Source organism: Littorina saxatilis, linkage group LG8, assembly GCF_037325665.1.
Source record: "Littorina saxatilis isolate snail1 linkage group LG8, US_GU_Lsax_2.0, whole genome shotgun sequence".
Taxonomy (NCBI): domain Eukaryota; kingdom Metazoa; phylum Mollusca; class Gastropoda; order Littorinimorpha; family Littorinidae; genus Littorina; species Littorina saxatilis.
Window position 1 is genome coordinate 56,378,419 of NC_090252.1, and position 24,738 is coordinate 56,403,156.

The following is a 24,738-nucleotide window of genomic DNA, read 5'->3' on the forward strand; positions in this document are numbered from 1 at the left end:
TCCCATACAGGTTTCTTCAATATTTGAACAAAGTGGGGGACTGAAAAAAGCATAATATTGAAAGCATGCCAGTTGTTTTTACAAAAGAAAGAAAACAACAATCTTCATTTAATTTGTTTTATTTGCCAGTTGTTCTGGATCTGGATGGTTATGTTTGTTGTTGTTGTTAATGTTGCCCTTCTTTCTTTTCTACTTGTTTAAAAATGAAAATTACTATCTCACACACACACACACACACACAGGCTATGTTTTGTAACCAACGCATTCTAAGGAATTCTTGGCAAGTCCACTGCTCACAAAACATCAACATCAGCGGTCCAGGGGAGATCATCCTCGGGTTACGCTAACAAAATGGCGTCGGCACTTCGGAAGGTCGCTCCGGCGTTGATTCAAAGGGCTGTTTGCAAAAACAGCGCTCCTCTTTTCTTTGCAAGGTATGCAGAATAACTAGAGCGAGAGAATTGTGTTTCCATTGTTTGATTTCATCCATCTAGACATTAATTCTGCTGCACAAACATGGTGCAGAGCTTAGTCGCTCAAGGACGTTGTGTAACTTGTTCTAACTCTTAACTTAAGGTCTAAGCAACGTTAGAACTTCACACTAGAGAATGATAGTTGTGTAAAGTAGATAACTTTCACACTCTTTTAAAAAAGAAAAAATAGAGCTCCTTACGAAAAAAATTCGTATTGGGTTATGTTGAACTTTCGCGTTGTAAATTCAGGAACGTTTTTCTAATTTCTTCTTCAATCAAACTCAACTCAAAGGCTCAGAATCTGAATTTCCAGAACTTGACAATTTGTAAATCACTAAATGTAAGCATAACAACTTGATTAACAAGTCATTTTAAAGGCATACTAACGCACTCCCGTGTTTACAAAGTGTAGTTTGCCCACAATCGATGTCAAACGCACCATAAGACCATATAATGACGATACGTCACCATGCGCGGACCATAATACATGCATTACAGCTTGTTCTAGCCTCTGAAAAAGTGAGGATGTCAACAAAGCCGCGGTGTTCTCTCCCTTGCATCAACGTTACATGTGTTGCCAAATCTATAAATAGGACGATCCAGATCAAAATGAAAATTCAAATATCTCAACATTTAAGGGGTCCTAGACCACAATATTTTGCAGGGAACTTAATTTAGTCTGTCTCCAGCTGTTGGTAAAGCAATTAGCGTGTATAGTCATCGAGTACATATGGCTTTAAGTTTGCCAGCGCGTCAAAAAAGACAGCCGCATTGGACCTGAGTACATGCATTTAGGTTTTGTTCCATGAAGTGATAGGCATACACACATGACACACACACACACGTACACACACACACACACACACATACACACACACACACACACACACACAGACACACACATAGACACACACTCACACACACACGCTCTCACAGTCACACTCACAAACACACATGACATATAGGCCTACACACACTGACTTTTGCAGAAATAATTTTCTGAAAGTGATAGACTGATACTGCTGTTAATTAAAGATGCATAGTCATAGTGTACAGCAATTACTGACTGTGTCTGATGGTTGCCTTACAGAGGGGCAGGAAAAGTATGGCAGCCCGACAAGGAATACTTCGACCAGTTCAGTCTGCCGGTCATGTACCCCGATGAAAACACCTCCAGCTGGAAACTGCCAGCCTTCAACGGTTTGTTTGTTGGACACTTTATTTTATATCCATCTGTGCTTAGAATAACTTTTATTTCCTCTTCTGTTTGTCTTCAACTTCAAGTTAATCCACTTCAGTCTACCTTGTCATGTGCCTTGATGAAAAACAGCTGGAAACTGTCCATGCACTTTTAACGTTTGTTGCTTGACATATTGGTTTTTGTTCTTGTTTGACTTCATTAGTTATTGTCTTCACATAAAGTTCAACAAGTAAACTCCGAGGCGGGCATACTTTTTTGTGCGCTTATAAGTTATATGTATGTCTGTCTGGAGAACTTCGGATGTTTTTATGTTTTGATTGTTTACAAATTACATCTATAGTGTTTTTAAGAGGAGACAAACCAATCATTTTCAATCTGTTGTTAATTTTATGGATAATAAATTAATTGTTTTATGTCTTGAAAATATTGTACATGTATTTTTAGAGCATGCGGTGGTGCGGGAGAAGCAGGTGCAGAACATCACGCTGAACTTCGGCCCCCAGCATCCCGCCGCCCACGGTGTGCTGCGTCTGGTGCTCACGCTCGACGGAGAGGTCAGGCAGTATTCATAAATTCAAATTCATTGCTCATGCTGTTGCTAGATGTTTGTTAACCCGTATTGTTGGACCTACAGTTGGATAAAAAGTGATGTGGCTGGCTGTAAGGCCTCGTCAAGGAGTGTAACTCTGCTATTTGTTAGTAGTCATTTTGAAGAAATAATTAGCATCCGAAGCATACAATTATTTAATTCACAAAATTACAGTGGTCTGGTTGTCCTGAATCAATTTTGAGGGGAGTACAGATTAAAAAAAAATGCAGTGTTTAAGGGGAGAGGTGGCACGAAAAATGAAATCTGAATATTTGTAAGTTTTCTTTGAAGTTTAGGGGTACTTTATAGAAAGAAAGCATAAAAAAGCACCTGCATGCCCATTTTTTGACCAAGCAAGTAATATTTTCACAAAAAAATACCAATTTCTTCAAAAAAATACGAAAATTACACACCACGCCCCATGAAATTCAAAAGACATTTTTGAAGCTACAGGCTTCAAATGCAGTGAAAATTACTCCCAGATATCAGTTTCAGACTTATACAGAGCCATTTTGACCAAATTACCCCAGTTCGAATTCAGCAGCATAAATTGAGAGATATAAATTTTTGCCCCCAAAATACCCTATTAGGCTTATATTATATTCTCTAAAAAAAAATTTTGATGGGTTTTACAAAAACCGCTCTGTAAGAGTCTGGCAAAATCAAATCTTACTCCTGTAAAAAAAAAATTATAACTCTACCACAAGTAGTTCTGACGAAATATCATTTCCCGCGTTGATACCGTCCTTGAAAACCCATATTCAGAGAAAATTGCATTTGAAAGTTTGTAAAGTGTTTCTTTACACATTATGAAGACACATTGCTGAAAAAAGAGTCTGGGTGTGTTCATGTAGTGTTCCGAGTCTTCTTCAAATGATGTTGGTACTTATTCCCCTCCATCCCCCATCAGTCCAGCACCGTACACCTCCCCCTCCTGGTCTTCTCGCTGCTCCAGCTGACGTTGACGACCAACACATCTTGCCCTACGAGCTGCTACAGCGGCCACATCTGTTGCTCTCTCCGCCTTCTGGACCCTCACCTTATCTTTTTTGGCCAAAGCAGAATGAGTAAGCTCAGTAATTGGCAAGCTCATGTGGTCCATGACCTGTGCCAGTGCAAAGTTGCCTCTGTTGAACTTTGCGACAGCCTCAGCGGTGGCTGCTTCCACCCGGTCTTTCCCAACAAAGACTTCTTTGGGGCAGTGTCCCCACATGACATTGTGGAGAGACTCATTACTGTTCTGAGTCTTGCCATGGGCCACGCGCTTGAGAAGAATGGGATTTGTCATTCTCCTGTAGATGGGCAGAACAGCATGTGATACTTCCCTGGACAAGGCAGTGCCGTTGTGCCCTGCGTGTGGAGGTGGTGGTTGCCCTTCTGCCCTGGCTCTTTGAAAAAAGCACCATGAGGCTGGCCCGGCTGGACATCTGTCGTGGTGAGGGTCCTCGTCAGTTGAAGTCACATGGAAGAAAGTGGCCCAGATCGCCTGCTCCATGGCTTGCTGATCTTCAAGGTTGTTGAGGATCGCGCTACGGAAGTAGTTTTGCAAGCGTTGACACTTTTCCTTGGTTAGTCGCCCCTCCCCTCTTCCACCAAGCCTTCCATCCTTTGATGCCTTGCGGAGAGCTGTGCCCATTCTCTTGGGGAGGTGGTTGGTACATTCCAGCTTGGTGATGGGACGTGTGGGACCGTAGGGCTGAGCTGCAGCCAGAGCATTGAACGCTGTGGAATCTCCGTCCGACAGCATAGTTCTGTACCTGAGGTTGTGACGCTCAACAGACCTGCAGCATAGAAAAATTAAAAAAAACTTAGTGTAAAGTACTGGCTGGATAACTACTGTCTTGAAAAAAAATATGAAAAAGACTGGGGTTCATGGGCCAACAAGGTCCTGGTGAGATACAGACGCAGACCCACGAATGAAAATGATTTTGGATATTACTTTAGTGAAGAGTATCAGGAGGCCTCTCCCAGCAGAAAATACATACATGTATTATTATTACTGGAAAGTGTGCCAATTTACATTGGCTTGTGTACTAAGTGTGTATAAAGTGATCTTTTCATAGAGGGTGAACATTTAACTTGTACTTGTTAGAATATATATGTATACATACACACATCTCTCCCTCGCTCACACACACACACACACACACACACACACACACACACACACATACACACACACACACACACACACACACACACACACGCACACACACTGACAATGAGTTTGATCCCAACTTGTTTGGGACACTTTTTCTTTTCAATAGAAAAGTTGTCAGGTTTCCTCTGAAATTTGCAGATTCAATAAAAAATTTCCCAGCCTAGCTGATCCTTTAGGACATTGTGAACATTTAATGATTTATCAACAAAAGAAAATGTATTTGTGAAGGGTTTGTGGACAGTGTTTTGTTGCAAAAATATGTGCTTCTGTGTTGTGTTTTGTTGATCTTCATCTTTCTTTGTAAAGAAAAAGAAACACCCACAATGTACCATGCTTTATACAATTTTAAATAAAATTTACTTTTTAGCGCAACCTTATTCATGTTGTCTTATTCTGTATTTGAAAATAAAGGATATAGGGAAGAGTGTATAGGCTATTAGAACAATATTCTTACCTTCCCCACAACTCCAAGGCTGTGTCCCTCTCCATAGACTTGGCAGATCCCTCATGGTTAATGCTGCAGTCAGGGTGGTGAAGCTGCTTCCACTGTAGTTGCTCGGCAGCGGTCATCCCCTCTAGTTTTTCTTTGTTCATCGCACATGTGTGACAGTATGTGGATTTCACACAGAAGTCCAGCACATACCCAGTCAGAACATCAACAACAACGCCAACTCCATAGTGTGAGGAAAATCCTCTCTTGTGCCATGTACCATCAAAGGCCACATCCACCCAGAGAATGCCATCATCATCTTCCCAAGCACCGTCTTCCTCGCCATCATCATTCACAGCATTCACTCTGCCTTGAGGAAATGTTTCCCTGTAGGCTTCCCTCACAAACTCCACTGTTTCGTTAAGTGTGGCATCTGTAGCTTCCACAATGCTGGCATTGACTCGTTTGTCTATGCGATGATAGGAACTCTTGTTCATCGCTGGCATTCCAAAGACTGTGCACAGTTTGTCCACACTGGAGTGTATAGCACAATCTCTTTGTTCACTTCAAAGGGAACATTTTGTCTGTGGTTGAGGTTGTTTTCTCTTGGCGACGAATACTCTGTGCGTGAATACTGGCAGCTGTCGCAACACAGCACTAGTTCTTGTGACAAGCCCATCGAGTCACCAACTCGAATTGTCACATGTCCTGCCTCGCACTCCGGGCACTTCACATCAGAGAGAAGCGAGTTTAACTGACTGTACTCGGCAAAACACCACGAACGGCGATTTAGCTCAGCTGGTGGTTGAGCATTCGGGTCGATGCCTGCACCACTAAATCTCCTCAGTTTCGTCGCCGAAGCAGAAATACCTTCGATTTGAGGCTGATTACGGTTTACATCGCCCAAAACTGGCCGAGGTTCGACTCCGAGTCGATTCGAAACATACGCGTCACCACTATCTCTCAAAACAACTGTCTCTGCTCTGCCAACTTCAGGCGCGTTCTCGTCGCCTGCTGGTTTTTCCTTCCTCGTTGTTCGAGCATCTGAAAGCTGATTCTTCCTTTTGCGTTGGGAAGATCCTTGCGAATTTCGGAGTAGACATTGCTGGTGGATAGTTGATATTGAGTTACGTGGAATCGACACTGTGTTTACAACGGATAAGGCAGTTTGCGCATGCGCGTCACTGTGGTCATTGACAACGACCAACCAGAGAAGTTTCTCAAAGGTTAGAGGTTGTTCTCATGAATATTCATATTACTGTCTGAAAAAGTTGATGCGCGATCCGGCCGTTGTACGGAAATAACGGACTGTTCATGTCTATTTTTAACGTTCACAGAAAACGGGAATTCCCACTCAACCGTTCGATGTGTTACTGCCAAGCTTATTCGGGGAATCGTGGTTGTTGCAAGGACTTGAAAACATAGATTGTTCAGCAATTTCTCACACTTGCAGCACTCACACATGTACACATACTTTGAAAATCACCACTTTATTGCAAAATAAACGATGAAATTGACAAAATAAACAACACACAGTGATTCTATGATGTTCAAAGTACCTGAAAAAAACAAAAACCCAAAACACGTTTTTGAACAAATGTTTGCTAAAATTCCGTGCCACCTCTGCCCTTAAAACATGTACCAGATGAGCTATTTTCATAACAGCCCAATCAGAAAGAATGACGGTGAATAAAGTAAGGTAAAAAAAACAAAATAGGTGTGGTTAAGGTAACATAGCCCCCAAAAAATAAGGTAGGAAGGTAGGCAATCACATTTTTTTTTTCTTTTTTTTTTCTAATGTGTACAAATTAAACCTACTTGACAGGGAAAAATAATTAAATAAGTGTGCGACTCCAGCGCTTTCGCTTTCACTGCGTTTTCTGCACTCGTTTTCTTGTTTTTGTGTGTGTTTTTTTGACAAATGTAATAAAAAGTTAAAGGGTCGGCCCTTAAAAATAGGGTAGGTCGGGTTACTGTAACCACACCTATTTTTTTTTTAGGCCTAATGTGTTGTGTTGATTACAGACTGTGGTTCGTGCTGACCCCCACATTGGACTGCTGCACAGAGGGACAGAGAAACTCATTGAGTACAAGACCTACACACAGGTACGCACAGCTTTTCATCTTAAGATTTGTGTGTCGGTCAGTGAGAAAATGAGAGAGATCATGTTTGTGTGTGTTTGTATGTGTGTGTGTGTGTTTGTTTACAGAGAAACTAATTGAATACAAGACGTACACACAGGTACACACAACTTTTCATGATAAGATGTTTGTGTATGTCAGTGTTAAAAGTGATTGTGTGTGAGTGTATGTATGTGTGTCAGTGTGTGTGTGTATGCACATGAATCTAATTTTTCATGTGTGCTGTGCTGATATTCTCATTTCCATGTTCGTTTTTCACTCTGTGTGTGTAAGTGTGTGAGCGCATGCATGCGTTTACATGAATTTATTTTTGCATGTGTGCTAGCTCGGCTGATATTCTCATTTCCATGTTCGTTTCCCACTCAGTGTGTTCTTCTACTTCTAGCATTAATGAGTGTCTCCAGCTTTAACCTAACAGTACCGCAACCTGCAGCGTGTGTGAACTGTTTTGTGTGTGTGCAGGCATTGCCGTACTTTGACCGACTGGACTACGTGTCCATGATGTGCAACGAGCAGGCCTACGCTCTGGCCGTGGAGAAGCTGCTCAACATCGAGATCCCCCCACGAGCCAAGTGGATTCGCAGTGAGTCTCACATTCCTGTTACTAATTGGAGAATAGCTTTTTACACACCTTTTAAGACATCCACAAATCTGAGAAAATCAGATCATAAAAAGGAGTGAGTCTTAAAATGGGGGTAAAATTTACAGACGTTATGAACAAAAAGTCTGAAAAAGTAAAGTCCTAAAATGATTTCTTTTCCAGTATTTTACACCCACACCACACCACACCACACAACAACACAACACAACACAACACAACACAACACAACACAACACAACACAACACAACACAACACAACACAACACAACACAACACAACACAACACAACACAACACAACACAACACAACACAACACCACACCACACCACACCACACCACACCACACCACACCACACCACACCACACCACACCACACCACACCACACCACACCACACCCACACCACACCACACCACACCACACCACACCACACCACACCACACCACACCACACCACACAACACAACACAACACAACACAACACAACACAGAGTAATATTTGGTTATTGCGAACACTGCTTCAGCTTTTGTTGCAATCAGAAGGTAATGTCAGTTTGTGAAATAATACCTTTACTTTAAGTGTGAACAAATATGAGTACTTTTGTTTACTTGTGTTGCAGCCCTGTTTGGTGAGATCACACGTATACTGAACCACATCATGTCTATCGGTACACACGCTCTTGACATCGGCGCCATGACACCATTTTTCTGGCTCTTTGAGGAGAGAGAGAAGGTCTGTGTGGTTTCTTCAGCTCTTCTACTCCTCCCCCATTCTCCAACCCCACTCCCCTGACCCCATCTCCCCTGACCCCATCTCCCCTGACCCCATCTCCCACCCGTTTAAAAACAAAACAAAAACTGTTATAATTCGGAATTTTCTAAAAAAAAGTAGTTTTGGGCTCAAGAGTCTTTGGGTGTCGGAAGAGTTATTTCCCCTCAGACATGCATAACATGTACAACAGCAAGAAGCTGAATGGGATTGAATTTGACCAACAGTAGAGACGACTCTGGAAAGGGCAACCCTGCAAGGGGTGACGTTATGCAAAGCATATTCAGCCATTACTTGCTATAACAACCTCTAGATTGACACAGTTTTCTGATACGACTCTGGAAAGGGCAACCCTGCAAGGGGTTCAGCCAATACTTGCAACCTTTAGATTGACACAGTTTTCTGATACGACTCTGGAAAGGGCAACCCTGCAAGGGGTGACGTTATGCAAAGCATATTCAGCCAATACTTGCTATAACAACCTCTAGATTGACACAGTTTTCTGATACGACTCTGAAAAGGGCAACCCTGCAAGGGGTGACGTTATGCAAAGCATATTCAGCCAATACTTGCTTTAACAACCTTTAGATTGACACAGTTTTCTGATACGACTCTGGAAAGGGCAACCCTGCAAGGGGTGACGTTATGAAAAGCATATTCAGCCAATACTTGCTTTAACAACCTTTAGATTGACACAGTTTTCTGATACGACTCTGGAAAGGGCAACCCTGCAAGGGGTGACGTTATGAAAAGCATATTCAGCCAATACTTGCTATAACAACCTCTAGATTGACACATGTTTTCTGATACGACTCTGGAAAGGGCAACCCTGCAAGGGGTGACGTTATGCAAAGCATATTCAGCCAATACTTGCTTTGACACAGTTTTCTGACATAAGCAACAGGTTTCCTTTGTACTGTTTCATATTTGTTCAGTGCAACAATTGTGTAAGCGGTCACCCAAACTAGCGTTGCAATTGACGCATGAGACTGAGAGTTGCTTGGCATCGCCTAATATGGGATAGGCCGTCTGAAGGCATAGCATTACGTGCACAATTAAGTTCAGTCCCATAAAATTGTAACCCAAGCCCTAGCGGGTTCGTGTCCTCATTAAAAGTTCATGAAATTAAGAGTTTTTAATTCTGGAATTTAAGATGTGTCCATTTTTCAGAAGCAGCTAAAAAGTTATTTCCCCCCTTTTCTGCAAATCTTGCTTTGCTTGACATTTATTTGTTCTGTGTAGTTTCATTCTTGCTGACTGCGTTGTATTTATTTTCAGATGATGGAGTTCTACGAGAGAGTTTCGGGGGCACGTCTGCACGCCGCCTACGTCAGGCCTGGAGGTGTGGCACTGGTGAGTCAGTGTGTGATTTGTTCAGCTTACTCACGTTCCAAGCTATGGTAGCGTAGGCTGGCGATGATTTCTGCATCATGGTGTAGGCGGTAAAGAGTCCCTTTCAAAGCCAAAATGAACATAAGACAGGCAATTACTGCAATGTTATCTTGCAACTGGACAGTATGGGATTGCTTGATTAGTTGATAAATTACAAAATGCAATCATGAAATACATTGCATGTGGTTGGTTGAAAAATGCAGCAGATAGCTTGCAGTAAGGAGAAGCCTTGAGGGTTGTCAAATACAGTCTTGTTATTAATTCAGTGTTGTAGGCTGTGTGTTTGGCTCAGCAAGTTCATGGAGACTTCTGAATGGCAATGAATGAGTGCTTTGAATGCTTTCTTCACAATAAAATACAAAACAACTTTATACATTACAATATAATACATGTACAGTACAATACAACTATATCGTCTGCTTTGTGGGTACAAACAGAAATGTTTGTTTTGGTTGGTCACACTGGGTGAATGAGTACAGTGGACATTGGATCACATCACAAAGTATTTTCCTGCACTGGCTTCATTTTCAATGACTGATGGTGATTAAATTACATATTATTACCCAACTCACATATAGCAATTAACTCTAGTTCAGTGCTGGTAACGCTGTACGCGTTCCCCTTGGTAACAAGGGAGACCACCCTAAAAAAGAGTGATCCATCCCATAATATCAGACCGATGTCCGGTCCAACATCCGTATGCGTGCGCATACGCCGCCATTTGTATCATTCTCTCTCAGCGGTTCAACTGGGAAGGACGCTCCTGATGTACGCTCCTGCTGTCTTCAGCATTTTGTCTTAGTCTTTGGCTTTGGCATCTCCCCTTGGTCGTCGCCTAACTGTTCACCTTTACCTACGCTGTGTGGTGAGATCTTTCCGTTTTGTTATAACTTTAGCGACGTTTTTCGTCGCTCGTTTTGTACTTGTGAAATTTTTCTGAAATTGTTTTTCTTTGAAATTTTTCGTGAGTTCTTTCGCTATGGCGGAGGCTGCGCTTGTTGATAGCGCCAAAAGGAAGCCTAGTTCGAGGCAGGTTTCTGACGATACGCCTCCAAAACGTAGCTCTAGGAGAGAGAAGGGCGCAGGAAAATCCGCGTCTGTTTCTTCTGATTCAACTTCTGTTAAATCTCCCGTGTTAGCAGACGTCAGTTTAACTTCCGGTCAGGCTTGTTTACGTTCTGGCAAGAGTGGTGTTTCGGGCAAAGCTTCTTCTTCTTCTGCTTCTGCTTCTGCTTCTGCTTCAACTTCAGATGGCTGCCCTGGGTTAGCGCCAACTGAAGTTGCGTCTTTATTGTTGACTTTGAGCGCTCAAGTTTCGACACTTGCGTCGGAATTATCTTCCACTAGGGAGGAATTACGAGCGCTTCCGTCTGGTGTTTCTGATGTTCTCTCCTTAGCACAGGTACGGCAGTCTCCTGCAGTTCCGGCTTCGACTTCCGCTTTGCCTTCGGCGACTGTGACTCGGGCGGATGTCCATGCTTCGCAGGATGGGAGTACCAAGTTGGTGTCTCTCCTTTATGGGACACCAGTTCAAGGTATGTCTACACCGCTTGCCGGTGTGCGAGCTCAGGGGGCTCTCTCTGGCGTTGGTAGTCGTGAGAGTTCCCACGAGCAGCGAAAGGACGAACGCCTCCGTACGTCTCTTTATGAGAATATCGGCGACCGTTTTAGTCCTCTTCCGCCCGGGGGGCAGGAAGTGGTCGGTTCTGCCGACGATAAACTGTCTGATGTTCTGCCTCCTGGCTCCGAGCTTGATCTCGAGTCGGAGTGTAGGGCGGAAGACGGGGATGCCTCAGTGGTAGAGGATTCCCAACTGAATTTGCCCGTGAAGCTGTCAGCCGCAGTGGCGCTGGCGGCGGAAACGGCGTTCAGATACTTTCCGGAAGGGGTGGTGAAGGACAAGGCTCAGCTTCACCCACCTCGTTCTGCTTTTGACGATTTCCGGAGTGCTCAGGAGCAACGGCCTCGCTACCGCTTCCGGGAATCGTCAACTATTGCCTATGAAATGGCTAACGTCTTGTGTGGTAAACGCAAACCGGCGGTGCCGTTGTTGGTTCAGCACGGCGAGGCCCCGGAAGACGTTGTCTCTTGGCTGGCTCAGCCTGGGGCTCGGGCTGCTTCCGGTGTTCCGAAGTTCAAGCTCACCCCTTATCCTGTGAATCTGATTGACTCTTTTGCCCTGCCGTCAGGGGCACTTCCGGTGACGCCGGAACTTGCTGCTTTGAGAGAGGACGGGTACAATAGGGATAGAGTTGTCCCATGTACTGACGGTTCTCTCACAGCTGTGGAGGAAGTTGGAAGGTCTTTGCTGGAGCTCACGTCCGTGTCGGAGTCTCTGCAAAGGTCTTTATCCAGATCGATTGCCACATCTCTTGATCCTTTTGAATTTCGGTTTGATGCGTCGCCGACAGATGTTTCAACACTGCTGGCTACTCTGGGCAAGGTGACTAGAGAACAGGTTACTTTGTCTGCCCGGCTGTATACTCACGCGGTGCTTTCAAGGAGATCAGCCTTCTTGACGGGGTCCAGATTTCGGGACACCGCGACTGTGGAGAGGCTGAAGGTCTCTCCTTTTGCTGAGGGGTCTCTCTTAGGGCAGGCGTCTTTCGATGCACTCCAGAAAGAGACGCAGGACGCGCGGGATGTAGCGATCGCGCGTTTGGCTTCACAGGGCTTCCAGAAGCCTCAGGGCAAGTCTCAGACTCAGGCGTTTTCTTCTGCTAAGCCTCAGACGTCTTCGTCAGGTGGTGGGAAGGCCCAGAAGCAGTCATTCTCCTCCAGGGGTAGGGGGCGTGGAGCTCCATACCCTAAGAGGGGTCAGTCTTTCGGGGGTTCCAGGGGGTCGGGGCGTAAGCCTCAACCCCAATGAAACTTCCCCGAACAGCACATCCCGGTGGCTCCCGCGCTAGTTGTAGCGGGCGGCCCGTCCAGGGCCCTTTCTTCCTGGCTGCAACTGGTGGCCAGCAAGTGGGTCACGGGGATAGTGTGTTCTGGGTTCCGGCTTCTCTGGTCAGGGCAGAAGGCTCCCCTGGTCAGGATAATCCCGCCCTGCAGGGCGCCAAAGGATTTGGTGGCACGGAACGCGGTCCAGGAGGAGGTCTCGGCTCTGCTGCTCAAGGGAGCTATAGAGGAGGTCTTGGACGCGCGGTCCCCGGGGTTTTACGGCAGACTTTTTGTAGTGCCGAAAGCCTCGGGGGCGTGGAGGCCGGTGTTAGATCTTTCTCCTTTGAACAAGTTTCTGAGAGTAATCAAGTTTACCATGGAAACTCCAACTTCGGTTCGGGAGGCCTTACGGCCGGGAGATTGGGCAACGTCGATCGATCTTACAGACGCTTACTTTCACGTCCTCATACATGTCGCGGACAGGAAGTGGCTTCGCTTCCCTTGGGGCGGCAAAGCTTACCAGTTCAGGGCTCTGCCGTTCGGCCTGTCTTTAGCTCCGTGGATTTTCACGATTGTGGTCAGGCAGCTTTGCGCTCTTGTGAGACAGGAAGGCATCCGTCTCAGAGCATACCTGGACGATTGGTTAATCCTTCACCAGAACAGGGGGCTTTGCGAGGCTCATACGCACAGGGTGCTGAGCCGGGCGGCGCAGCTGGGTTTCTCTGTCAACCTGACAAAATCCGAGTTGGAACCATCCCAGACGTTTACTTACCTGGGCATGGAATTCGACACGCTTCGGTGGTCTGTCCGTCCGTCTCAAAGGCGGATCGACAAGCTTCAGGGTCTGATTCGGTCTCTCTACGGAGAGAATCACGCCAGTGCAAGGGTTCTGACTTCGGTTCTGGGTCAGATGGAATCCATGGCTTCCCTCATTCCGTTGGGCAGGGTTCACAAGAGGCCTTTTCAGGCCTCCCTGCAGTCAAGGTGGGATCAGACATCCCAGGACTGGAGTGCTCCGATCGCACTGGGAACTTGGTTTCAGCAGACCACAGGTGTTTGGCTTCTTCCGGATTTGTTCCGGGGTGTTCCCATTGTTCGTCCACCGCCGGAGAGAGAGTTGTTTACGGACGCATCTCTGACGGGGTGGGGTGCTCATCTGGACGAGCACATGGTTTCGGGAGTTTGGGATTGCTCTCAGGCCTCCCTACATATCAATGTACTGGAGTTGGAGGCCGTTTCCCTGGCGCTTCTAGCGTTCAAGCCTTTTCTAGAGGGCAGTCATGTACGTCTTCACACCGACAACATGTCTGTGGCGTCGTATGTGAACAAGCAGGGGGGGACTCGGTCTCACAGTCTTTCCGACATTGCATGTCGCATTCTCAAGTGGTGTCACGCCCAGCACATTCTGTTGTCAGCAGTGTACTTGAAGGGCAGTCTGAACGTCCTTGCAGACACTTTGAGCAGAGGGGACAGGATTGTTCATTCAGAGTGGACTCTCACACACCAGTCTTTGCAGCGGCTTTGGTCGCAGATCGACAAGCCCAAGATAGATCTCTTTGCGACGAGGTTTTCGGCGAGACTTCCTCTCTTTGTGTCCCCCTTCCCGGATCCTCTGGCCTGGAAGGTGAATGCTCTGGAAGTGGATTGGTCAGATCTTCCGGCGTATGCCTTCCCTCCGTTCTGCCTCTTGGGCAAAGTCCTCAGGAAAGTGGACTTAGAGAAACCAGCGCTGGTTCTGGTCGCTCCTCTGTGGCCAAGCCAGCACTGGTTTCCCGACCTACTGCGTCTAGCAGTTCGGCCCCCGATCCCTCTCGCCCTGAAAAGAGGAGATCTCGTGCAGCCTCGGTCAGGCGTTCAGCACGAGAACCCACAGATCCTGGCCCTTCACGCGTGGATTCTGTCCGAAGCGCTTTGCGTAGGGCAGGGGCCTCTTCCCCTACTCTGAGATTCGTCGGACATGCACATAGAAAATCGACTTCTTCGGTTTACTCATCGCACTGGGCCTCTTGGTCTAGGTGGTGCGCGCTTAACGGGGTTAAACCTCTTTCTCCTAGGTCTATTCATGTAGCCAACCATCTGTCTTGGTTGGCTGATCAGGGGGCTTCTCCCTCTTCTATTAGGGTCCGGAGGTCGGCGATCTCTTCGACCCTCGCGCAATTAGGCCACAAAATTTCGCTCGGAGGGGTTATCGCTAGTGTTATTAAGGGGGCTGCCCTTTTAGCAGCTCGTTCAAGATCGCTTCTCCCTGCATGGGATTTGTTCCTGGTCTTACGTTTCTTAGCCTCGGATGAGTTCGAGCCTCTTTTGTCAGCCACTTTGGCCGATTTGACGCGTAAGACTGTGTTTTTAACGCTTCTCGCTACTTCGAGGAGAGGTAGTGAGGTGCACTCTTTGTCGGGTTTAGACAAGGATATTGCGTTCGAGAAGGATGGTTCCATTTCTCTCAAATTTGTTCCCGGCTTTCTCGCGAAAAACCAGAAACCTGGCCAGCTTTCTCCAATCTTGCGCATTCCACCCTTGAGCAAGATTTTGGCTCCTGGAGATCCCGATATTGCAAATTGTCCTGTGAGAGCTCTCCGATGTTACCTGTCTCGAACTCGGCCTGTTAGGTCAGAAAGTCAAAAGCTTCTTTTCATATCTTTAAACACGGCTAGGTGTAAGGATATAGCGAAGGTGACTCTGGCCAAATGGATCTCCACTCTGATCAAACGAGCATATGCCTGGTGGCTAGTGCAGTCGGGTGATGTTAGGGCAGTGTTGCCTCTCACTGCGGCTAGAACCCATGAGGCGAGAGCCTGGGCATCCTCAGTGGCAGTTCTTCGGTCCGGCAAGCTAGCCGAGGTACTGGAAGCTGCGTACTGGCGCTCTGAGGACATATTCGTCAACTTTTACCTCAGAGACGTCGCTTCTGTAAGACAGGATGGAAGCTCCGCGCTGCCTGCCATGGTAGCGGCGGGACAAGTCCTGCATGCCTAGTTTTTGGTAAGTACCCACCACCTATAGTAGCAATCTGCTATATGTGAGTTGGGTAATAATATGTAATTTAATCCAAAATTTTAATAATAAATTTTCATTTAATTAATATACTTACCCAACTCACATCGTTTAAACCCTCCCGCCTCCCCGCTGTGGTGGTATTGGGTTCTAAAAAAGTAGTGAGTTGGGCTTCGTTCGAATGATACAAATGGCGGCGTATGCGCACGCATACGGATGTTGGACCGGACATCGGTCTGATATTATGGGATGGATCACTCTTTTTTAGGGTGGTCTCCCTTGTTACCAAGGGGAACGCGTACAGCGTTACCAGCACTGAACTAGAGTTAATTGCTATATGTGAGTTGGGTAAGTATATTAATTAAATGAAAATTTATTATTAAAATTTTGGAATATGTCTGTGACAGGACATGCCCATAGGCCTGATGGACGACATCCACGAGTTCATCGGCAAGTTCGGTCAGCGTCTAGACGAAGTGGACGATCTGCTGACGGAGAACCGGATCTGGAAAGCCCGCACTGTCGACATCGGCGTCATCTCTTCTGAGGACGCCATGAACTATGGATTCAGGTGGGTGGGGGCTGTGTTTGAATTGTTCAGCTATTTGGTAGAAATAAGTGCTGATGTGTCAGATTGTTCATCCCTCAGGTGAAACAGTCCCTGGTAGAAGATAGGAGGGTGGATATTGAAGAAAGGGGCATGATTAAAACTTTTAACAATTGTTTATTTTTAATAGTTCAATTCAGTAATTATTTTTCCATGAAAGGACTGTGGTTTTCATGAAATAAGGCTTCTCCAAGGAGAGGAGACCTCCTTAAAAAGGATACCTGTTTCCTCTTTTTGAAATGACTATATGTCATTACAACTGCTTTCCAAGGACACTATATCTGCTTCTGAGGGTTTTTTTAGTCATATTTTTGTCTATATTGCCTCCGCAAGGTTCTGCCTTATTACGCATACAACCTTTTGGACCCTTTTATTCCAGACCATTCTTTCTGTTTTCATGTTAGGGACCGTTAGTTTTGGAGCACAATGATGTCGTTTTTGTTGTGTTTTCAGCGGTGTCATGCTGCGAGGGTCCGGCATCAAGTGGGACCTACGCAAGGTTCAGCCCTATGACGCGTACGACCAGGTGGACTTTGACGTGCCCATCGGCATCAACGGAGACTGCTACGACAGGTGTGTTAAGGCTTGAGGCATTACTCTCTGTACATTTGATCCCTTGTAAGACGGGCGCAGTGACGTGGTGGTAAGACGTCGCCCTCCTAATCGGGAGGTCGTGAGTTCGAATCCCGGTCGCTGCCGCCTGGTGGGTTAAGAGTGGAGATTTTTCCGATCTCCCAGGTCAACTTATGTGCAGACCTGCTTAGTGACTTAACCCCCTTCGTGTGTACATGCAAGCACAAGATCAAGTGCGCACGGAAAAGAACCTGTAATCCATGTCAGAGTTCGGTGGGTTACAGAAACACGATAATACCCAGCATGCCTCCCCCGAAATGGGCGTATGCTGCCAGAATGGCGGGGTAAAAACGGTCATACACGTAAAAATCCACTCGTGCTAAAAACATGAGTGAACGTGGGAGTCTAAGCCCATGAACGAAGAAGAAGAAGAAGAAGATCCCCTGTAGATTTTGATGAAATGGTCAGCTAGGCGCCATTTTTGACTGAGCTGATTTGTTGGCAGTGTTACTTCCCTTTTGTTGGCAGTGTTACTTCCCTTTTGTTGGCAGTGTTACTTCCCTTTTGTTGGCAGTGTTACTTCCCTTTTGTTGTCTTCATTCGGGGTGCTAACATCCTTTGTTTCTTACATGCTGCATCTTTCTTTACAAAGTATGGGACAATCGCCACCCATATCATTCAGACTGTAGTCCTAAGAGTGGTCTGGTGAAGATTGAGGTGTAAGGTGTGTATGTACACCTACGTGTGTATGTTTTGTTTTGTCAAAAATCAAATGTTCCAATAACTAATCTTTCTTGTTTTTTTGATTGTGTTCAGGTACCTGATTCGTATGGAGGAGATGCGTCAGTCGTTGCGCATCATACAGGAGTGTCTCAACAAGATGCCCGAGGGAGAGGTCAAGGTCGACGACAGCAAGGTCTCGCCGCCCGCTCGCAAAGAGATGAAGGTACGTTCTGTGCTGCTTGAACATGGACATTTATTCCCCTGTGGTCTATTCCCAGTTCATCTGCGCTAAAACATTTCTTTATTTGAGAGAAGGTATTGTTGCTTTGTATTTAATGTGAGTGTGGTGTGTTTGCAGGAGTCGATGGAGGCGCTGATCCACCATTTCAAGCTGTTCACGGAGGGCTACCAGGTGCCGCCAGGATCTACCTACGCTGCTGTGGAGGCTCCTAAGGTCAGAGGATTATAGCTGTGTATCAGTGTACATTGGAGGGAGGGGGAGGAGAAAGCAAGAGATGATAGCTTCATATCAGTGTACATTGGGGGGGGGGGGGGGGAGGGGGCAAAGCACAAGAGAGGGGATGGGATGGTTGGGGAATGTCAACCATAGTGGAATGAGGTCATTGAAGATTTGGGATCTGGGGTGATATGCAGGACAAAGTGCTCAACTGGGTGGGAACCAATTGCTGGGTGGCTTTGAAATTTCTTCGAGCTAAATTGACCCAGTCCTTGGTTCTCACCCTGTTGGGCTCTTTCTTGTTCCCACACACACACACACACCCACACCCACACACACACACACACATGCACGCACGCACACACACACACACACACACACACACACATGCACAGATGTACGCACACACACTCACACACACACACATGCACAGATGTACCCACACACACTCACACACACACACACACACACACACACACACACACACACACCTACCTCCGGTATCGGACAGTATCAACAAACTGTGCAGATAGGACGAAAAAGCTTTACAGTGCAAGATTAGGACTCCCTGTCTTCTGCTGACTGTCAAAAAGACAGGGAGAGGTTTCAGACAGCACCAGCAAGCCCTTAGCACCACTAGACTTTTGATGACTGATAAAAGTGTGTGTTTCACAGGCAGTTTGGCATGTACCTAAAATCAGATGGCACCTACAAGCCGTACAGGTGCAAATTTAAGGCGCATGGCTTCTATTGACTGATAAAAGTGTGTGCGTTTCAGGGAGAGTTTGACGTATACCTGATTTCAGACGGCACCAACAATTGAGCCGTACAGGTATAACATTAAGATGCATGGCTTCTGTTGACTGATTTAAGAGTGTGTGTTTCAGGGAGAGTTCGACGTATACCTGATTTCAGACAGCACCAACAATTAAGCCGTACAGGTGTAACATTAAGATGCATGGCTTCTGTTGACTGATTTAAGAGTGTGTGTTTCAGGGAGAGTTTGGCGTGTACCTGGTATCAGACGGCACCAACAAGCCGTACAGGTGTAACATTAAGATGCATGGCTTCTGTTGACTGATTTAAGAGTGTGTGTTTCAGGGAGAGTTTGGCGTGTACCTGGTATCAGACGGCACCAACAAGCCGTACAGGTGTAACATTAAGATGCATGGTTTCTGTTGACTGATTTAAGAGTGTGTGTTTCAGGGAGAGTTCAGCGTGTACCTGATTTCAGACAGCACCAACAAGCCGTACAGGTGTAACATTAAGATGCATGGCTTCTGTTGACTGATTTAAGAGTGTGTGTTTCAGGGAGAGTTTGGCGTGTACCTGGTATCAGATGGCACCAACAATTAAGCCGTACAGGTGTAACATTAAGATGCATGGCTTCTGTTGACTGATTTAAGAGTGTGTGTTTCAGGGAGAGTTTGGCGTGTACCTGGTATCAGACGGCACCAACAAGCCGTACAGGTGTAACATTAAGATGCATGGCTTCTGTTGACTGATTTAAGAGTGTGTGTTTCAGGGAGAGTTTGGCGTGTACCTGGTATCAGACGGCACCAATAAGCCGTACAGGTGTAACATTAAGATGCATGGCTTCTGTTGACTGATTTAAGAGTGTGTGTTTCAGGGAGAGTTTGGCGTGTACCTGGTATCAGACGGCACCAACAAGCCGTACAGGTGTAACATTAAGATGCATGACTTCTGTTGACTGATTTAAGAGTGTGTGTTTCAGGGAGAGTTTGGCGTGTACCTGGTATCAGACGGCACCAACAAGCCGTACAGGTGTAACATTAAGATGCATGACTTCTGTTGACTGATTTAAGAGTGTGTGTTTCAGGGAGAGTTTGGCGTGTACCTGGTATCAGACGGCACCAACAAGCCGTACAGGTGTAACATTAAGATGCATGGCTTCTGTTGACTGATTTAAGAGTGTGTGTTTCAGGGAGAGTTTGGCGTGTACCTGGTATCAGACGGCACCAACAAGCCGTACAGGTGTAACATTAAGATGCATGGCTTCTGTTGACTGATTTAAGAGTGTGTGTTTCAGGGAGAGTTTGGCGTGTACCTGGTATCAGACGGCACCAACAAGCCGTACAGGTGTAACATTAAGATGCATGGCTTCTGTTGACTGATTTAAGAGTGTGTGTTTCAGGGAGAGTTTGGCGTGTACCTGGTATCAGACGGCACCAACAAGCCGTACAGGTGTAACATTAAGATGCATGGCTTCTGTTGACTGATTTAAGAGTGTGTGTTTCAGGGAGAGTTTGGCGTGTACCTGGTATCAGACGGCACCAACAAGCCGTACAGGTGTAACATTAAGATGCATGGCTTCTGTTGACTGATTTAAGAGTGTGTGTTTCAGGGAGAGTTTGGCGTGTACCTGGTATCAGACGGCACCAACAAGCCGTACAGGTGTAACATTAAGATGCATGGCTTCTGTTGACTGATTTAAGAGTGTGTGTTTCAGGGAGAGTTCGACGTATACCTGATTTCAGACAGCACCAACAATTAAGCCGTACAGGTGTAACATTAAGATGCATGGCTTCTGTTGACTGATTTAAGAGTGTGTGTTTCAGGGAGAGTTTGGCGTGTACCTGGTATCAGACGGCACCAACAAGCCGTACAGGTGTAAGATCAAGGCACCTGGCTTTGCTCACCTGGCAGGACTGGAGAAGGTGTCCAAGAAACACATGCTGGCTGACGTCGTCGCCATCATTGGTCAGTTATGCTAGCTCTGTGTGTGTGTGTGTGTGTGTGACCTAGAAAGAGAGGATGATGATGATGATGATGATGATGATGATGATGATGATGATGATGATGATGATGATGATGATGATGAAACTTTATTTTACATGCATAAAGGTTCAAGACTATGCCTTTTCTTACAACCTGTACAAGTAAAATAAACAAAACAAGCAAGCAAACAACAAAACAAAATACTTGTAAAATAACACACATACAGAGAGTGGTATGTCTGTGTGTGTGTGTGTGTGTGTGTGTGTGTGTGTGTGTGTGCGAGCTAGCGTGCGCATGCATGTGTGTGTGTGCTTCTCTGAGAGAGGTGTGGATTGATTGATAATTAGTTTTAACGTGCTCTTAGGACCAATTGGCCTATCTTGGGACAAGAGGTGTGGATGCAGGGTTCGTACAGGTCATGGAAAACCTGGAAAGTCATGGAATTTGATTTTTAATTTTCCAGGCCTGGAAAGTCATGGAATTTCAATTCAAGTCATGGAATTTAACAAAAATAAGAAAGAAAAAAAAATTTACCTTTAGCACGCCAGCGGCTATTTTCGTCGCCCAGCCATTCCCCCCTCCCCCCCCCCCCCCCCCCCCTTTGCCAGCCAGCAGCGATTTGCGTCGCCAGCCCAAGGCTTGTTCATATGACCAACTTCTCGTTCGTATTTGCATACGAGAATAACGGTATTTTTTTTAACGGCGCTTGAGCCAAAGCGAGGCTCACTTCCTTCGGTTATCTCGTCGTGTCGTCTGCGCTGCATTTGAGTCGGTTTCGTCGAAGTTTTCTGCTTTGGTTTTTGCATCGATAAAGTACTTCAGCGCTTCGAGAAGCAAGATGGAGGATGATGAGTTTGAAACTTTCTTTCGAGTTGACAGTTGTTTCTTGACAACAAAAAGTATGCGGAATTGGAACGAATTACCAAGGAAGATCTTCGCAATGAACTGTGTATCGCGGTGAAAAAAATGACAGTTCGTCAAGTCACAGTGACGGTTACGAAACGCAATTTACGAAAGTGCCGATGGATACAAACAGTGGCTGGTCCAGTCACAGGCGGAAGGTATCGTTCACTGGACCACTACTTTCATAGAAAGACTTTCTATGAAAGTAGTGGTCCAGTGAACGATACCTTCCGCCTGTGGTCCAGTTTAGTGAAATGACAGGACCAGCAATCATTATCGATAATCTGACTGCGTAGCAAATGCTTGACTTGCTTGTCGAAGAGACACTGCGTAGAAACTGACTCAAATTCAGTGCAAAGCAAGCCAGTGTCAAAACTGGCAGTGAGAAGACGTAAAAGGTTTGCGTGTTCGGAAATGGCGACCTGTGGATCTAGTCATGGAAAATGTTATTGAGGCTCATGGAAAGTCATGGAAAAGTCATGGAATTTTGTTTCTAAAAACCAGTGGGGACCCTGTGGATGTGTGTGCTTCTTGGTGGTAAAAGACAGTAATACATGTATGTGCTCCTCCATGCATGTGTGTGTGTGTTTGCTCTTCCTGGAGAGAGAGAGAGAGAGATAGTAAGACAAAGTGATTGTGTGCATGCTCCTTTGCATGTGTATCATGCTTGTGATTTTAAGAGTGTTTTGCACATGATTGTGGCCATGTGCATATTGTCACTTTATTGCCTGCTAAATAACATGTTATAACAGCCTAATTTGTAATGCCCTCTGTATACTTATTACTTCAATTTGCAAAAATATTGACTTTCTTTCATTGTTTCAGGTACTCTGGACATTGTGTTTGGTGAGGTGGACCGATAATACAGCAGTGGACAGATAAACAGAGAGGAATGACCTTTCGTTGAATTGAAGACACATTAGATACCTCGTCAAATGCAAAGGAGATCTTCTGTGTGTTAGTTAGTGCACCGTTCTTTTGTTCATTGTAAATTGGAAAATGACACTGGTTCAAGGGAAAAGGAGATAGTGATGTGTGCGTGTGAGTGCTTTGGAGGGGGCATAAGAAAAAAAAAGCAATGGCAGGAGGAAGGCATAAATTGAGTAAGACAGTAGAAGACAAGCCAGAAAGCCGACAGGGTTACAAACAGGTGTGTTGGTTCTGACGTAATACTACAGAGAATTACATGGGATTTGAACATTGTGAAGCGGTACCATGTTTCTGTATTTATATTTGCCACATTTTTTGTTTAGTTTTTTTGTTTGTAATTTTCTATCACTTTTAACTGATATTTCAAATATGCTGGGTGTGATAACTCGGTTCTATTTGTGTAGCAGGTTTGAAAAAATTGTGTTTCTTGTGTAAAGGTGATGATAAATTAGATAATAGTAGAATAGAAAAAATTGAAACATACTCTTGTGTTAGCTAATTGAAATACATGTATTATGAAGTTACATTTCCCAAAAACAAAAGAACTCATTACTTAGGATAATGTTTTGAGTAATAACAGTCAACATTGTTTGAAAAACAGTCAACTTGTGTGTTGATAGGCTGGTCATTTGAAGAGATTGAGAAGTTGTCTTTCTGTAACTTGATGTACATCTCAGATTGTCCTTGAGATGTCTCCTACACAATAAAGGCAATTTAAAGAGTGTTTATCTTGAAGTATTCCTGTTATATGTGTGTGTGGGTGTGTGAAAGAGAGAGAGTGTGTTTGTGTGTTTATCTTGAAGTATTCCTGTTATATGTGTGTGTGGGTGTGTGAAAGAGAGAGAGTGTGTTTGTGTGTTTATCCTAAATGCTTTCTTTTACATGTAAATATTTCTATTATATATATATATATATATATATATTAAAGGCACAGTAAGCCTCCCGTAAACCATCACAGAGCTCCCCGAGCGTCTACATATACAGTACAAGCATACTTCCATTTGAACGCTCACCGAACGGGAACATCCTGGCTGCTTTCTGTCGAGCGTGAGAAATGTTAAAAGAATTTATTTTCGTGGACTTGGTCCTCTACAACAATGGCGCCTCGTTTTGGTGCTGGACGGCTGTTATGAATATTCAATACCGGAAATCACGCCCGGACAGTAAGCCTCCCGTAAACCATCACAGATACTGTCAGGCTTTTACACACAGTACAAACACCCTTCCATTTGAACGCTCACCAAACGGGAACATCCTAGGTGCCCTACGTAAAGAGCGAGCAATTTTTGAGTCACTTGAGAAAAAGTGACTCTATGTAATCGGTCAGTGTTAGTCTGTCCGGCCGGCCGGCCGGCCGGCCGTCCGGCCGGCCGTCCGTAGACACCACCTTAACGTTGGACTTTTCTCGGAAACTATCAAAGCGATCGGGCTCATATTTTGTTTAGTCGTGACCTCCAATGACCTCTACACTTTAACGATGGTTTCGTTGACCTTTGACCTTTTTCAAGGTCACAGGTCAGCGTCAAAGGAAAAATTAGACATTTTATATCTTTGACAAAGTTCATCGGATGTGATTGAAACTTTGTAGGATTATTCTTTACATCAAAGTATTTACATCTGTAGCCTTTTACGAACGTTATCAGAAAAACAAGGGAGATAACTAGCCTTTTCTGTTCGGCAACACACAACTTAACGTTGGGCTTTTCTCGGAAACTATAAAAGTGACCGGGCTCAAATTTTATGTGAACGTGACTCATTGTGTTGTGAATAGCAATTTTTTCCTGTCCATCTGATGCCTCATATAATATTCAGAACTGCGAAAGTGACTCGATCGAGCGTTTGCTCTTCTTGTTAAAGAATTAATTTTGCAGATTGTCTCGAACACTTTTTGGACCCATCCTGAACTCAGGTCAAAAATGAGTTACTTCCCTTCGGGTCTCATTCTATCGATGTAAACTGGCGATAGCCGTGGATCGATGATTATCAGAATGTTTTTGGACCGTGGTGCGTTTTTGCGCTAGATCTAACTTTTAAAATCTAAATAATAAATTGACAGCTTGTTACACAAACATTCTTTAATCATAAAAGAATTCTTTTTTCATCAAGACAAGATCAGTACAATTCGAAATGGGGAAAGCCTTGAAAAAAGAAAAGCCCGGAAGCAGGGTCACGC

The 24,738-nt window shown here is 45.2% G+C and overlaps 2 protein-coding genes across 3 annotated transcripts; one reads left to right on the forward strand and one right to left on the reverse strand.

Annotated features, from left to right (window-relative positions):
- Positions 1-325: 325 nt before the first annotated feature.
- On the forward strand, positions 326-23,291 carry LOC138973898 (NADH-ubiquinone oxidoreductase 49 kDa subunit-like). Of its 2 annotated transcripts, XM_070346596.1 has the most exons (13): positions 326-434; positions 1,564-1,673; positions 2,119-2,228; positions 6,880-6,960; positions 7,459-7,579; positions 8,216-8,328; positions 9,643-9,717; positions 16,041-16,204; positions 16,694-16,813; positions 17,630-17,759; positions 17,895-17,990; positions 20,573-20,714; positions 22,461-23,291. In XM_070346596.1, exons 1-13 carry the CDS (start codon positions 352-354, stop codon positions 22,496-22,498), a joined length of 1,383 nt encoding a protein of 460 aa, XP_070202697.1. In that variant the 5' UTR covers positions 326-351; the 3' UTR covers positions 22,499-23,291. The 2 variants fall into 2 exon arrangements, with proteins under 2 accessions (XP_070202697.1, XP_070202698.1); XM_070346597.1 differs by lacking the exons at positions 20,573-20,714; positions 22,461-23,291 and adding an exon at positions 18,990-19,085.
- On the reverse strand, positions 2,698-6,487 carry LOC138973896 (uncharacterized). The gene is made up of 2 exons (XM_070346595.1): positions 4,879-6,487; positions 2,698-4,044 (listed from the first exon to the last, which is right to left on the reverse strand). Exons 1-2 carry the CDS (start codon positions 5,358-5,360, stop codon positions 3,150-3,152), a joined length of 1,377 nt encoding a protein of 458 aa, XP_070202696.1. The 5' UTR covers positions 5,361-6,487; the 3' UTR covers positions 2,698-3,149.
- Positions 23,292-24,738: the final 1,447 nt, after the last annotated feature.

What these genes read in the sequence shown, in the direction of transcription:
- LOC138973898 (XM_070346596.1), top strand. Translation starts at nt 352, where the DNA reads ATGGCGTCGGCACTTCGGAAGGTCGCTCCGGCGTTGATTCAAAGGGCT. An exon ending in GAAACTGCCAGCCTTCAACG is followed by an intron (nt 1,674 to 2,118) that starts GTTTGTTTGTTG and finishes ATGTATTTTTAG; the next exon opens with AGCATGCGGTGGTGCGGGAG. An exon ending in AGTACAAGACCTACACACAG is followed by an intron (nt 6,961 to 7,458) that starts GTACGCACAGCT and finishes GTGTGTGTGCAG; the next exon opens with GCATTGCCGTACTTTGACCG.
- LOC138973896 (XM_070346595.1), bottom strand. Translation starts at nt 5,360, where the DNA reads ATGCCAGCGATGAACAAGAGTTCCTATCATCGCATAGACAAACGAGTC. An exon ending in GCCTTGGAGTTGTGGGGAAG is followed by an intron (nt 4,045 to 4,878) that starts GTAAGAATATTG and finishes TCTATGCTGCAG; the next exon opens with GTCTGTTGAGCGTCACAACC.